Genomic DNA, 15,783 nt, shown 5'->3' on the forward strand with positions numbered 1-15,783 from the left:
CCTGAAGAAATATAAAATGAAGGTGGACCAGAAGACCGGCCTTGTTGAAATGATTATGGATAAACTTGAGGACAAGGATGAAGGGACTTACACTTTCCAACTGCAGGATGGAAAAGCAACCAATCAATCCAGCCTTGTCCTCATTGGTGATGGTAAGCTAACGGCAATCTATATTACGCAGTAGGCTGGAAAATTATACTGAGGTTACCTCAGTTGTCATCTTCACTTTCTACTGTTTCCAACACCAACAGAAGCTCCAGTGGTTCTTCATGTCACAGTGCCTGCCCACCTCATATAGGACAGGGCATATATGTCAACTGAAATTTTTAAAGTGCCGGGAGGAAGGGGAATCGTTACAGAAATGTAAAATGTGATGGCCTGTCATGGTTTGCTTTTCTATGGATGGAATGAAAATTTCCCACGTAAAAAGCCCATTTGGCCGGGAACAAGTAGCTGTGCCTCTTCGAGCTCCAGCAGCTTGCTGACTCTGCTGCCATTCGTTTGCCTTCCTACCCAGAGTGCAACGTAGCTGTGTGATTGGGGATTGCACTTCATCAAACGTGACACATTAAATTCCTGATGACTACAAGCAGCTAGGAAAGTTGGGTTAGCCCTAATCAGCTTCTGACACTTGGAAATGTTCAGTGAAAACCTGACCCTATGGCAGGATTCTCATTGACTGCGAAGGGACAGAGCTGCACCTGACTGTTACAGTGACATTCAGTATCGTACAAATGGCACACGGTGTTTAACCTTGTATTTCTTGCTGGTTTTAATTCCTAGTATTCAAGAAGCTGCAGGATGAAGCAGATTTCCAGAGAAAAGAGTGGCACAGGAAACAAGGTGATAATATGGATATTTATAAGAATCACATATGTGTTAGTCTGTGAAGAGTTTGTTTATATTTATATATGTTAATTTGAAATAGATGGGTTTTGTTCTGGGATGTGGCTGCTTACCTTCTGAAGGAGAAATAGGAAAAATAAAACCACATTAAAATATAACGGTATTCTTGTCAAGAAAACCACATTTATTTGTCTTTGCTTTTGTATCATGAATATCATTGATGTGACCCTTAATGTATCTGTCATTTTAAACAGGTCCTCATTTTGTGGATAAACTGGGATGGGAAGTTACCGATGACTGTAACGTGATGTTGAAATGTAAGGTAAGGGCAAGGAGAGCATTGAGTACAATGTTCAAAGCACTTTGACCTACCACTACTTTGACGGTGAGGGTGGGAAGGGACTAAGGACATGCCCTTTGCTTTTGTACTCCCAACTGCATATTGGATAGCGACCGAGCCTCTGAAGGCTAATCACGCTGGGGCGACTGCTTGTTGCCTGTAACAAAACACCTTGGAAAATAGCTTGAACTTTTTTCTTCAGGTCTGTCAGCCACCTACCCAGGAAAAGGCACACCTGAATAGGAATGACAAATCTTTGTAAATCCTGGGACTTTCTCATTTTTGGCTGGTTTATCTGTGCAGAAATCCCCTGGGCAGGATCCACTGGTTCCCTGGGCTCCTTGAAGCTGTTGGCAGTCCTTTTCTCTCTCTTTTCATCCCTGCTATTTTCCTTCTTGCATCCCTCATTTTAAAACAGAGGCCTGCAATAACTCGCTGCAATTAAGTTGTGAAGCTTGCTGTTCTTTTACGAGAGACTCAAACAGGCTAACCCATGTGACACTAAGTTCCCCTGCTCAAATGAAGAGAATAATTACGATGTGGTTTTCATCCATCTTAGGTGGCTAATATTAAGAAGGAAACACACATTGTGTGGTACAAAGATGACAGGGAGATAATGGTAGATGAAGAACATGACTTTAAAGATGGCGTGTGCACTCTGCTGATATCAGAGGTGAGTGACTGTCCTCGTTAGCCCTCAACTGAAGTTAGTGGTATGAATCCAGGTGAATGATATGATCTAATCTGATATTTCAGTAGAACAATCAAAAAAGGAAGTGGGTTTTAAAAATGGAAAAACTCAAAAGGCGTCTGTGTTTTAGCTAAAGCAAACGTCTATCTATAACTGCTTGTTCAGATTTTCAGGAAATGATGACAGAAGAGATAAGAAGCTTGTCTCTTCCTTTGCACGCCAGTTTAGCAACAGAATGAAACCATATTTATGTTTCAGACGGCATTCGGAAAGCGCTTGTCGCTCAGGCTGTGGGAGGACCACCCTCTCGGAGTCACCAGAGAGGTCTGGCCCGTACCCAGCCTTGCTGCAGACTTGGGGGGGTCACCTGCAGTCACCACTTCATCTCTTTGTTCTCGGTTCTTTGGCTGAGGAAGGGGAGAAGTGTCAGGGCCCCCAGGGGCTCCCCCACGGCTGTAGACCCCCCCAACCAAGGCCCATCCCATTGTCCCAGCCAGGAGCGGGGCAGCCAGGGGGCACCAGGGCAGCCCCAGCCCCAGGCATCGGGCACCTCCCTGGGGACGGGACATCAGCTGGTTTCAGGAGCAAAATCTACATTTTTCTATAGTAACTGTTCTGAAAACTGGTTTTACTGTTACCATATTGCAGTTTTCTAAGAAAGATGCAGGCACGTACGAAGTCATACTGAAGGACGACAGAGGGAAGGACTCCAGTGAGCTGAAGCTGAAAGACACAGGTCAGAGCCACTTTCTGCACGCTGTCAGCCACACCAGCTGACGGCCTGGCTGCTCGCCAGCAAGCGGCTTCGGGGTAATGCAGGAAACTGCATGTGTCACCCTCCTGTGGCTTTGTTCCTCCCATATACAAGATCATCTCGTTAGAAAAACTGAAATTTTTCAGTTCAAATAATGTTTGAATACAGCTTATTGCATCTGGATTCTGTATAATTTGGGGAGAATGTGATGACTAACACTAAGCAAAATGATAACAGGTTTCCTCAGGGTGCCATCAGTACTGTAAGCCTACAAGTATAGAAAGAAATCATAGAACTAGATGATTTTAAAAGATTTCACATTTTTATTATGTTTTGCCATTCATTTATTTAGGGGCCTTTCCATTCATTGTGATTACTGTATTTTTAAAATTTCACTTATGTTTCCAAGCAAGTAGAGAAAAACCCTATCCATTAGAATGTATACAGATGGGTTAGCATTCCAACCAAATAGTGGCATTTACAAAAAAAAAAAAAAAAAAAGAGATACAGTTTTGTTCAGCTGCAGCACTATTCGTCAGGGCTGCAGTTAAAATAAGTCTGGAAATCATGGAATAACAGGCTGTATTTCTGCATTACTTGGATTTCTAATATGCTTTATAAGGTAGGTCTGATTTCTTTTTCAAACCTACTGGGGAGAATATTTTAGAGCCAGTACTTGTCCTGTTATTGACTGTGCTTGAGCTGCAAACACAGAGTCTTAGTCTCTGGATTTTATTTCCACAGCTTTTGCAGATCTGATGAATGAAGTATGCAGAAGGATTGGTAAGCACTTAATTCTCTTTTCGAATGAATGACTCATTGTGACACTCAATGAATGGCTGCACGGCCGCACAAAACCATGTGCTCTTCTTTCAGCTTTATCTGCGACAGACCTGAAAATCCAGAGCACAGCTGAGGGTATCAGACTGTACTCCTATGTTACTTATTATGTGGAAGATCTGAGAGTAGGCTGGGTGCACAAGTAAGTACGCGAAAGCTTTGCAAAAGTCAGTGCAATTTTGGTTTTATAGACTCAGAAGGAACCTGGATGTATGAGAGAGATGAGGCTCGGGTTTCTTCTTATCTCTCACGAGTCCTTCTCTCACATGAGTTAGTTTCAGTGAATTATATCCACATGAAACCAGTGCAAGAGTCAGGTGTTGGTGATGCAGGGCCCTCCTGTCATTTCCCTGGTGAAACAGACAGTCCCATGCCACGGGGTGCTCTCAGGGCCGTGTTGCTTCAGAGAGCTTCCCACCTCCTGGATGGAAGCTGCATATTTCCCTGAATCAGTTTTAAGGAGCGATGTAAATATAACCTGAGAGACCAACAAGCTTTAAAAGAGAGAACCATGGGTTCAGAGATACCGAGCCTGGAGGTCTGCTTCTCTAGAAGCCACAATTCACGGGAACTGGGACAAGGGGGCACATCCTCTTAACGCATGGCTTCATGTTTAGGAGGTAAAGCAAGTTCCAGTGTATGCCCGGGGCAGTAAAATCCAGACAGCCCCTCCTGTGAGCACTACGAACCTAACCAAGACAGACAGAAGAACTGAGGTTTTTAAAAAGAATTTGAATGCCCAGCTCCCCATAAAATTAATGGGAGTTGCATATCCAAATCCATGAGAGCTTTGAATTCTCAGCCAGCACAAACAGCACTGCACTCAAAAACCCAGGGAAGCAAACTTAAGATTGCTTCAAATCTATTATTACTATTCTTGCTGTTTCACTTGCTGTGGACATGGTAGTAGTTAGTCTTTAGGATGGAATCTGAATTACTGATCTCTCAATAAAACTCATGTAAATGAGGCACAGAATACCCAGGATGGGCTGTAGCAGTCTGGCTGTAATTATTAACACTGATGCTAACCAGCAGCCCTGGCAGAGAAATGAAAGCAGCCTGAGGTTTTCCTGTTTCTTTGCACCCATTTTGACCTGGTATTACCAGGATTCCTAAGTATTTCCAAACTGTAAGTGAATATGAATATTATGGGTTCCCCCCCCCCCTTAAATCTCTTTCTCTCTTTTCTCTGTTTAATTTTTATAAACTAGTTTCATCTTGAAGCACATCAAATCAGTATAGAAAAAATGTTCTTTGTCCCTCCAGTATATTTGAAGTTACCAGTTTTAAAGATAAAAAGAAAATGAGTAGCTTATTTAATTAATATCTTTTGCCTCATCCAGGGCAATTAACTGCTTAGCTAGGAAGCTGCAAAATTGATATTTTTTTTGTGGAAGAAGACATAGTTATGTCAAAGTATGTTTAATTGTAAACGCCAAAGCACAACAGAGCATCAGAAAACATTCCAACTTGTGACAGAAGTGTGGGGTTTTTGTAGGTACAGCCCTGTAGAGTTTTGTTTTGCCCAAGCAGAAATAAACCTATGCTAAAAAGAGAACGTAAACATTTGAGGATGCATGGATTATCCTTCAGAGATCTAGCTTGTAAATTTGTGTAACTTTTCTATGGCTCATGTCACAAAGATGCGTAATCTTTCTGTAAGCTTTAAGGAGAGCTAGACCTTGAACAAGGAAGACTGTCATACCAATTCTGCCCAGCTGGCCCACAGCTTTAGCAAGAATTTGACTTCAAAAATTTCAAAATATGGTGGCATACCAGAGCACCTTGGAAGTCGCTTAGTAACTGCAGATGTACTCAGTGACTCAACATGAGCAAATCCCATTTATACTCCAGTAAAACGAAAGGGTAACACTGTTTTGTATTGTTCAGCGATACCCAGATTAGGTTTACAGACCGAGTGAAGACTGGTATCACTGGGGAGCAGATCTGGTTGCAGATCAATGAGCCGACTCCACAGGACAAAGGCAAATACACAATGGAACTCTTTGATGGAAAAACAGGACACAAAAAGACAGTGGATCTTTCTGGACAAGGTAGGCCATTCCCTCTGCTAACGTCATCTGTACGTGGGCATCACACTGTGCTAGGGTAGGGGCATCTACAGCCGGGTCTTGCTCCAGAGCTGTCACCCTCTGGGCCGTGGGCTCTGAGTGTGCACCCAGCAGCCCGGCAGTGCTTGTGAGGGCAGGGCAATTTGCTTTCCCCAACCTGTGCTCTCGGGTCGTAAGTGATGAACGGCTTTTTCCTGTTCCAAATACCCGCTTACAGTTTGCCGACTGAGACGTCAACCCAGTTTCTGAGCTATCTTACAAAACCCCTTGTGTTGCTGGCATTGATTGGCAGTTTTAAATACAAGTTGTAGCACTGAATGCCTTCTGTATCTCTCCCTTCCAAGTAATATTTGGAGGAGGAAGTGAGGGACAAGTTTGTTCTGGTACTTGCCTGCTGTATTTCTTTGATGGATATAATAGGGCTCCTTATTCTTCAGAGATATCAAGACCTTTCAACAGCACAATCAAGGACTGTTAGGGGAACAGCTAAAATTATTTGGATTGACTGTTGAAAGCTTTTACTCCGAGAGACCTCTCAGATCCTAGGAAACAGATTAACTCCTTCCCAACTGCTGAGTTCCCATCCCCAGCCATTCCCATCCCTAAAGCTTCACTTTGGGCCTGCAAGCTCTGTGTAAGGGCAATAACCTTATAATCATCTCCATGTTGCTCCTTCTATACTCTGTCTCCGCTTTCTGAGAAAAGACGTTTCTTGCCTTTCACAGCGGGAGAGGCTGACCTCCCACATGGTGGTAGCTTAGCCTGAATGTACAAAGGAGACAACAGTTTGCTGTTTGGTTTGTTAATGGCCACCAGTGTGATGCTTCAGAGCAGATGTGAAAAGCACTTGGAAAAAAACAGATCTCTTGTATTCCATAAGCCAGTGGTCTCCAAAGTGGGGTGTGTGCAAGATGATCTGCTGGGGTGTGGGAAGAAAATATGAGAACTTCAGTAGTACATCTACATAATTTATAAATAAATATAGATATATTGAGGGTGTGTGCTCAAAAAAATTTTTGATAGGGGTGTATGACCAAAAAAATTTGGGAGACCACTGCCATAAGCTATCATTTTGGCGGTGTATTGTGGGTTTCTTCCTCTGTTTTGTGAAATTATTTCAGCCTATTGCTCTCCGCTCTCTCTTTGTCTTAAAGCCTGACTTTTAGAAGAAAAAAAAAGTGTGTTTATGCATTCATATGTATATATAAGAGCTGCCTTTATTAGTTGAACCATTCAGCATTTTAGGGTTTATACAGTATACATGCATCCATCCATTAATAGTTCTTTAATGATAGCGACATTTAAAATTTCTTTTTACATTTTTAATTTAAACTTGTGATGATTTGTCTCTGAACCCATCTTTAAAATCAACTTTTCTCTTTACAAAGCATTTGATCAAGCCTTTGCTGAGTTCCAGAGATTAAAGTAAGTATTATACCATCTATGGTATGGCAGTCATAAAATAATAGCAGTATTTGTTTGTTTTGTGCTGGAGCTAACTATATCCTATGAAACAAATCCTAGTCCTACAGAAGCCCGTAGGAGTTTTGCATGTGACTTCTTTGGTGTAACTCTTATATAACAGTCAGGTAACGAAGAAAAAGCAGTATTGCCAAACGATGAGAGAGGTTTTCCTTAACGGATTAAAGGCAGTTAAAAAGATAAGCTATTTTTCCATCACTCTAAGTAAACCCTAACTGAAATTGGACTTTCTTTTTGTTTCTTTCAACTCCAGGCAAGCTGCGATTGCAGAGAAAAGTAAGTAGGCCTTCTTTGACAATGGTTGCAATAAACTGGTTATGAAGGTTTTCTTCCTCTGCACGAAGGTTGTGTGTTGGGAAAGAGAGGGCATGTATACATGTGTATGTGCATGTGCTCATCCTAAAATGAGTTTGTCCTTACCCCAAGGAAAAGCAAGGAGAGTGACCTTTTAGCGATTTAACTTTGGTGCACATTGCAGCTAACCACATTATAGTTATGGGCAATGTTGATTTTTCCCATCTAAGCTCCTGTTTTCATCACCAGTTAGCCTTCTCTAAAAATTAGCTTTATTGCTGAGATCTCTCATGCACGTTCTCTGCACAAAAGTCACTTTGTTTTCAAAGATGGAGGAGATCACTTGGCTAGTTTTTAACTATCTCAAATGTCAAATGACTCTGTATTACATACAGAAAGGGGTAAGAAAGCAACTGTAGCTTTTGCATGGCTTAAAGACAGATCCTTGAATCTCCTCATACTTTTGCCTGTGTGTCAATTCCAACGTAGCAACTAAAACAAAGTATGTATTAATTACTTAGGGAATAAGTCATTAGAATTCGACTTGAATTATTAAGCTCAATAGTCTCCCTATTTAGAGAGAAATGCATGGAAAAAAATGTAACACATCAAAAAATTCTCCCACTGCAGATGACTTTCAGACCTGTATAACAATGAGGGCAAAACTGACATTTGAAAAGTTATTGGAGAAAAATGTGTAGAGAGGTCTGCGCTAACTCCTCCTGAACATATACTCCAAATAGAGTGGGGCTTGGATCTGTACAGTGATCCCTACATGTCCCAGCTGAGACAGCGCAAAGAGACCGGTAACAGCCCTGCCCTGGGCATTTCATTTCTAACCCTGGACCACTCGTAAGCAGCTGGCACGTTAATTGACACAACACAGTCCTGTTCCTGGTCTCATAAGGTTGTTATCTCTGTGCTCCAGAGCACGTCTTGGACAGAACACATCAGAGGGGAACATTCTGTAGTCACTTCCTTCCTCTGCCAGGCTCCACCAAGACGTATAATGAACAAAATCCATATTCCAGACTAAGTGCACCAAAGGCTGCATGTGATCAGCTTATTTGTATTTGCGTGCGATTCCTATGGGACTCTGAGCTTAAAACTGGATCAGGTATCGATCTCATTTACACCCAGATACATACAAAGCAGTGGAAATTCACTGTTGTCACTGAAACTGAAGTCTGTCTTTGTATTTAGATTAAAACCTAATCTCCACCACTTCATTAGGTGTCATTCATTTCCTTTTGGAAACCCAATGTTTTTAGTTTACGACACTAAAAATGTAGAGCACCAGATGTCAAAAATTCAGTTTGTTTTTTGTTATGCACTCAGAAGTAATACTGAATTGATGGCAAAATCTGCAGGACACAGCACATGTACTTTAATTCCCCTCAGTAAGTGATTGACACCAGCTATTAACACATCTTTTGCTGTGAATTCAACGGTTTTTAAAGTCCAAATGGTGTGCTAAGAATGCTGAATAGTTCTCTGCTAGCGCAGACGTGAGACACAAGTTGTACATAAATAAGAGAAAAGGAAAGAACTAGAGGGAAACAGAATCTGGGACACAGTTGATTTTGAGACACTAAAGGAAATTATGCTTATTTATTTCCAGATCGTGCACGGGTTCTTGGAGGTTTGCCCGATGTTGTCACCATCCAGGAGGGCAAGGTACAGTAAATTAACTGGAGCTTTACACAACAGCCCAACAGTTTGAATGCTTTTCAGTGATGGGAAAATATTCACCTATTTTTTTTAAGATGCCATCTTTAAAATCTGCTACATTATTTATTCATCCCCTGCCTCCTGTACATAACTCAACGGTCTTGCACAGATGGATTTATGTATTCAGGGCAGTGCCTTTTCTTAAGCATTAGATAAAAGTGAGATGACAATGTGAGTTGAGACTAAAACTCCTTATATAACCAGCTCTTTAAAAATTCATGCACAGGTTTCACAGTTAGATTTTTTGGTAAGAGGGTATCAGGGAAGTTTAATTCCTTTTTTACAAGACAGCTAGTCATTCTATGTCTTTTGCAGTTAACTTCCTTGCAATGTGGCAAGACAGTCACACCTGCCAAGGCTGGCTTTTAAGTGGCATAAAAGTAGTAAACCATAACAACTCAATTCTCGTCCAGACAAAAGGAAAAAGTTTTCTCTATTTCTTCAGGGTAAAGGAGAGCAAAGTCAAAAGAAGTCACTGGTGTTACACTGGATTATATTAGCAGAGTTTAGCCGAAAGATTATTGTAAAGCACTTGCAGAGGAACACGGCTACACCGATGCTTGAGCACAGAACAGATGACCCAGAAAGTCAGTTCCCAATCTTGCAACCTTTTCCCAGAACGCTGCTTCTACAAGTTGCTGCTTGAGGTACTGAGACCAAGAAGTGCCTGCTCTGCACTTCCCGCTGCTCTGCCACCACCAGTTCCTCTTCACAGTGCGTGCCAACATTGCAATAGGGCACGTGGATGTCACTGAAAACCTGTAACGTGACAACTACAGTCAGGCAGCTTCCTGATACTTCTGGCAGTAAGTCAGCTGGGTTAAAAGTATTTGATTATAAGCTGAGCAGAAATGTTAAGAATGTAAAATCTTGGTCTGAATCACTTAACAATGCGAGATATGGCATAGCCAACAGATAGTAAACTGCAGCAGTTCTGGGAAAGTTAAGTATGTTGGCATTACAAAATGAAATAACATTTGATTAAACCTTTCTTTAAAGGATTGAGCATTTTGGGAAGTGCTGTAGAAGTCAGAAGCACTCGTGAGCATTGTAACTGCAGGTAGAAGACACAAAGAAACAGCAGAATGAATTTGCAGATTCTCAGCTAATAGTGCTTGTGCTTGGAGACAAGATTCTCATACTGCTTTGGCAGGGGATAAATTTGGGTGGTTATTACCAATTTTAAGCTTTCTGCCAAAAGAGAATTGATATGAAGTTGAGTATGAGCTCACTAAAGCAAAATGTGTAGTGTTTACAAAAAGGGAGTTTGTAAAAAATGAGTTGCAAAATCTTACCCAGACACACATTGTCCTTGACAGCAAGGACATTTGTAATGTTTGAGTAAGTGACTGAAAAACTCCCAGAACTCAAGACAAATATCCTTGACCTTATGTTTCTGGATTCAGTAGGTGATCGTTTTGAGAAACAGAGTAGGACAGAGAGTGATCAGGGAAAAGAGGGCTTGTTTGGGTGGTGTTGGCTCATCTGTCTATTGTTTGCATATATGCTGGAGAGAGGGGAATGCAGTTCTCTGTTGTGTAATTCATGCAAATTGCACAATCACCGAGCATTTTGAAAAACAGTAAATGAGGTAGCAGAGGACTGGCAGTTGCAGGCTTTGATTCTGAATACCAGTGCAGCCATAACCACAGAGTTACATGAACAGATTGATATCCCTAGATTGAACTTCCAAGCATATGCATATCTCAAACTTAAACTTAACACTGTGACTGTGATGCTATTTATTAGCCTTTTACATGTGAGCTGAAGGATATGTGTGAGAATGAACGAACCAGTGTTTACCCACTGTTAATCAAACAGCATTCCAGATGGCCTAAGAGGCTTCCACTGATAGACATAAATGCTCTTCAGCAGTGTGATATAATTGGAAAAGGCTAAATGTCAGTTCATATTAGGGAGGGATTTGACCTGACAGAGAATACTAGCATAACTTTTGTGTACAGCCAGCCAAATTAACCTAAGTGGCTGTTCTACTGAAGGCCTCCAAGTGACTAAGGGGAGGGGGGTATTTTTAAGAGGAGAGGCTTAGGATTCTGACAGACAGTCACTTTTAGACCTAGAACCAACTTGTTATGTCCTTCTGCCCACCAGCTCCCCATTCTGCCCTTCTGCCAGGGGTAGGTGCCCTCACCGGTGGGCTGCAAGAAGGGAGCAGGTTCCCCTGATTGCGCTGCTTCAGTTCACTCACTGGCATCTTAGCCCAAGCCCCCCATGAATGGGAGTTTATGCTAATATGCAAGAGGAATGGCAATACTTGAAATACAATGACATATATCCCTCTGCCACCTGTACTGCCCTACTCATGATAATCTGCAGTGAAAAGCAGAAAAGGTAGTGGGGGGCACAAAGGGTCTGGACATGCCACTGCTGGCTGCTCCAAGTGCACATGCCTCAATGCCCCAGGTCCAGACTTGTTAGGGGAACTTCTGTGTGGAGCTCTGAAATACTGAGCTCCAGCTCAAAGGGATGGGGTTTACTCACCCAGTGTTTTTCAGACAGATCAGATTTCCTGATAGATTCCACTCACTAACCACAACATCTGGACAGGTTTCCAGTCCTTTTCCCCACCCCCTTGCCCCAGACAATCATCAGAGCCAGACAACTGCTGGAAAAGGGGGATTATCTTGAAGGGGAACAGTGCCTTTTCCCCCCGGGACTAAAGGACACACTTTTTTTTACTAGGATAAGGATTTCAGGTTGAATACAGCATTATAAGCAGGGGTTTCAGTGAGTAATAAAGATACACATAAGCAAAGACAGTCTCCTGCCCAAAGAACAGGAAATCTGAAAGAGAGAGGTGCGGTCACAGTGGGCAATCACTTCTCCTTGGCTAAGGCTCCATAATTATGGATTTACCTTCCAGAAAACCAAAGATCTCACTATCTACACAGTGAATGGTAAGGTACAGCTCTGCACATTAGCAGCTGGAAAATAAATAATAGGAGTTGGGAACATCAAGAGGAGCACTGATGTCAAACAGGAGCTAGTGATGAAAGGTTAAGGAAAATGTAGCTATTTTAAGGAATGATTTAGAAGAAGAAAAGAGTCATCACTGCTGCTTGAATCTCTTTGAATTGAGGCGTACTGACACGACTTCAAACACCCAAGGTTTGAATGATGCCACTAATAGAGCTGTCTGGATATGGACATCAGCTCATTAGCATCTTGGGGCCACTCGGTGCTGATCTCTTGCTTGCTAGAGACTCAGAAGACAATAAAGAAATACCAAGAACCTGAAGGGACCCACGTGCAATGCCTGGCTGAGGCTGAGGGTATGTCTGTATCGAGAATGATAAGGAAGAGGGGAAATGTAAAACCTCTTGTTTTCCCCTTGTTTTTCAAAAAGATGGACTGATATGGCAATCAAAACCACATTCAGCCTCACGCCAGTGGGCTATGAGAGAAGGCAGTCAACAGCCCCACACGGCCACCAGCGGTAGGTGCTGCAGGAAATCAGATAGAGGCCGTTTCCACCATGCCGTAACCACCTCTCACTTGGAATCTGCCTTTCCTTTGGTACTAAGAATTATGTGTTGTTGATGGAAGAAAAACTTGTTTCTCCCTTTTGTCCTCATTTTGGTCCTTAGGGATGTGGGATTTACTTGATTTTTGTTTTGTTCTCAGAGGTACAAAAATCTTTCATTTTTATAGAGGTATCCATTTCTTCTATCTGCTCATTTCAACAACCTTCTGGGTGTCTTTCCTCTGTCCCATCTTCCACTATCACACTACCAGATAGGAAACAGAGAGGGGAATGGAAGGTAGCCTGTTAAGTAGATTTCTCACAGAAGATTTTTATCGTGACAGCCTATAGGGCCAACAATGTAAGTGCTCTTCAGTTGTCTCTATTTTTGATGTTTTTTTTTATCAAGATCCTTAAAAAGAAAATGGAAGAGAAGCTTGATTCCAGTCAAGTGGAAGCTTGTCTATTCCTTATGTATCACTTAGTCCATTCCTAATGAACCACTGAAGACCATTTGCTCTGCAGTAAAGGTTCTTCAGTTTCCAACTGAGAAAAAGTTAGATTCCGCTTTGAATAACATTTTAAATTCAGACCAATGTACTATTTAATACTTAGATGTAAATGATTCCTTCCTAAATAAAGGTCCAGAGAAAGACCTAGGGTCCACGAAGTTTCATGTGAACATTTTTCACATTTGACTCTATGTGACACTCACTCTTGCAAACTCTTTTGAGAAGATTCCCATGGCACTGTGACCAGAGGAGGGGATCATTTATATGCATCGCTATCTCCCAAACATTAATTTCTCAGCTGACAACAAAAAAAAGGAGGCCTGAACATTGTGTGTACAATAGACCTGCCAGCCTTGAAAGTACTCAACTACCAGTGATCTCTCCAACAACTGACACTCTGACAATGAAGATACTTCCTTCAGTCTGATGGGACTGAATCCATAGAATGGTTTGGTTGGAAGGGATCTTCAAAGATCACTTAGTTCACAGCCCCATCCAACCTGGCCTTAAACACTTCCAGGAATGGGGCATCCACCATGTCTCTGGGCAACCTCTGCCACTGTCTCACCACCCTCACCGGGAAGAATTTCATTCTTCTATCCAATCTAAATCTTCCCTCTTCCAGTTTAAAGCCATTGCCCCTTGTCCTGTCACTCCCTGCCCTTGTACAAAGTCCCTCCCCACCTTTCCTGTCGGCCCCTTTAGGCACTGGAAGGCTGCTCTAAGGTCTGCCCGGAGCCTTCTCTTCTCCAGGCTGAACAACCCCAACTCTCAGCCTGTCCTCACAGCAGAGGGGCTCCAGCCCTCGGATCATCATTCAGCCCTTAGGAACATTACTAACATCAAAGGGAAATACATGAACACCAAAGAAAGGGTAAAGCCTGTATTGGTTTAAGTTAAAAATAGTTTTACAGGAGGGTGTAAAACAATTCAAATCTGTTGGAAGAGCTGTCAGGGCATAGTTAAAAAAGATCCTAAATGAAACAAAATATTCCAGGGACACTTTGTTCTTAGTTATTTAAAAAGGCAGGCACACTTTCTTTACTTCTGGGGTAAACATACAGTGAGCTTAACATGAACAAATCCATCTGATGGTTCCTCAAATTCTCACTTCAGGTCTAACACACAAATGCAGATAATAGCTGATTTTATATTAAACAATATGTGTGGAGAAAGCCCTACTAATGAGTATGAGGGTAGAGAAGAAGGTCCATAAAATATTGAAAGGTTTTAATGGAGTGAGTTCCTTATTTTCCTGTATGATACTGAAGACTGACAAAAATTATTGATTACTGATGATGATATGCATTCATTTACTAAAAGTAGGAAGCTAAATGGGGAGTTGGAACATTTGGAGAGTCAGGCATCAAAAAACACAGCAAGTATTTACTGACTCTTACTTATGTACTTCTGTACTTTTTCTGTAGGCACTTAACCTTTCTTGCACTGTCTGGGGAGATCCTGCCCCAGAGGTCTCATGGCTGAAGAACGAAAAACCATTTGTATCAGATGCTAACTGCACCCTGAAATTTGAATCTGGAAAAAATGTCAGCTTTACCATTTCTACTGTGTCCACACTCGACTCTGGAAAATACAGCATTGTGGTGAAGAACAAGTACGGCACGGAGACCAGCGATGTCACTGTAAGTGTGTTCATACCTGAGGAAGAGAGACAGTCCGATCAAGAGAAAAAGAAAGAAGATAAGAAAACGAAAGCGTGAATTTAAGACTAGAAAACAGAAGTATGGGGGAGATTTTGGATGACAGGCTGACATAATCTGTGTGTGTAAACGGCTTTCTGCTGTAGCAGGCAGCCTTGGATTTTTCCATTCACTTCACTTTGGCTTCTAATAGACTTAATTGTGCCAGGGAAAACAGGGCCTTGCCTAAATATTTTCTTACTGCTAACTTCACAGAACCTAGCTGTAGCATCTTCAGCCAGGCCAAATGCATGCTAGCTGTAAACACAGGTCCGCCGTTTGACACTCTTCCTGGAGCGTTTGACCCTCAACAAAAATGGAAAGGGTAAAGAATCGTTTCAGTGGAAGCAACTGATGAGGTAGATGGAAAGATAAAAAATGATTGAGGCGTTTTTGAGCAGCAGTTTAGATTTGTTCCAACTTTGGTAAAGTAGCATAGATGGAATGTGTTAGAGAATTAAATCATGGAGAAATTAGTGCTGGTTTTTGTCTACATTAAGGCCCCTTTGTATTGCTGTGTTAACTTAGAGAGGCCTTAATATGGGTGTCATTTGCATCCATAAACATTGTTTAATCTGCCCAATTGGGGTAAAAGTACTGTAACATAAATGAAAATCAGGCTTAGGAGGCCAGAATACTAATGCGTGTGTGTGTCTCCAAAAATGTATGAACTCTCCTCTGTGTTCACAAATAAACTGAAATCACTTCTTTCCTTCCATCACAAGCTTGTTTCACTGTGTCCTGTTTTACTAGTCACAGCTCTGGTAGTTGTGCACAATATTTTAGTGTCTTAATGCTTTCACCACTGTAATTACCTCTAGCTTCCCTTTAGATCCCTGTTACTCTTCACTTTACTGTTCACGACAAAACCCACGAGGGCATCTCTTCACACCTTGCTGTCCAGACTTTCATTACTTCACATCTCAACAAGGTTTTTTTGCAAGTTCAGGCACAGGAGTAGTCTCATGTGATTCAATGGACCTGCTCATGAATTTTGATTTAAGGGTGTTAGGTAAGTATTTTGTTAGACTGCAACC

General features: G+C 41.8%; 1 protein-coding gene across 1 annotated transcript in view; it reads left to right on the forward strand.

Annotated features, from left to right (window-relative positions):
• The window catches only part of MYOM1 (myomesin 1), a 40,065-nt gene extending 24,603 nt beyond the window's left edge, over window positions 1-15,462 (forward strand). The window contains exons 16-27 of the mRNA XM_009697534.1: window positions 8-152; window positions 784-843; window positions 1,101-1,168; window positions 1,746-1,859; window positions 2,526-2,613; window positions 3,376-3,414; window positions 3,508-3,613; window positions 5,362-5,525; window positions 6,932-6,968; window positions 7,279-7,301; window positions 8,941-8,996; window positions 14,474-15,462. Of these exons, the coding sequence (XP_009695836.1) occupies window positions 8-152; window positions 784-843; window positions 1,101-1,168; window positions 1,746-1,859; window positions 2,526-2,613; window positions 3,376-3,414; window positions 3,508-3,613; window positions 5,362-5,525; window positions 6,932-6,968; window positions 7,279-7,301; window positions 8,941-8,996; window positions 14,474-14,767 (1,194 nt within the window). The 3' untranslated portion in view covers window positions 14,768-15,462. The remainder of the gene's footprint in view (window positions 1-7; window positions 153-783; window positions 844-1,100; window positions 1,169-1,745; window positions 1,860-2,525; window positions 2,614-3,375; window positions 3,415-3,507; window positions 3,614-5,361; window positions 5,526-6,931; window positions 6,969-7,278; window positions 7,302-8,940; window positions 8,997-14,473) is intronic.
• The last annotated feature ends 321 nt before the right edge of the window (window positions 15,463-15,783 follow it).

Source organism: Cariama cristata, unplaced genomic scaffold, assembly GCF_000690535.1.
Source record: "Cariama cristata isolate BGI_N322 unplaced genomic scaffold, ASM69053v1 scaffold28153, whole genome shotgun sequence".
Lineage (NCBI taxonomy): Eukaryota > Metazoa > Chordata > Aves > Cariamiformes > Cariamidae > Cariama > Cariama cristata.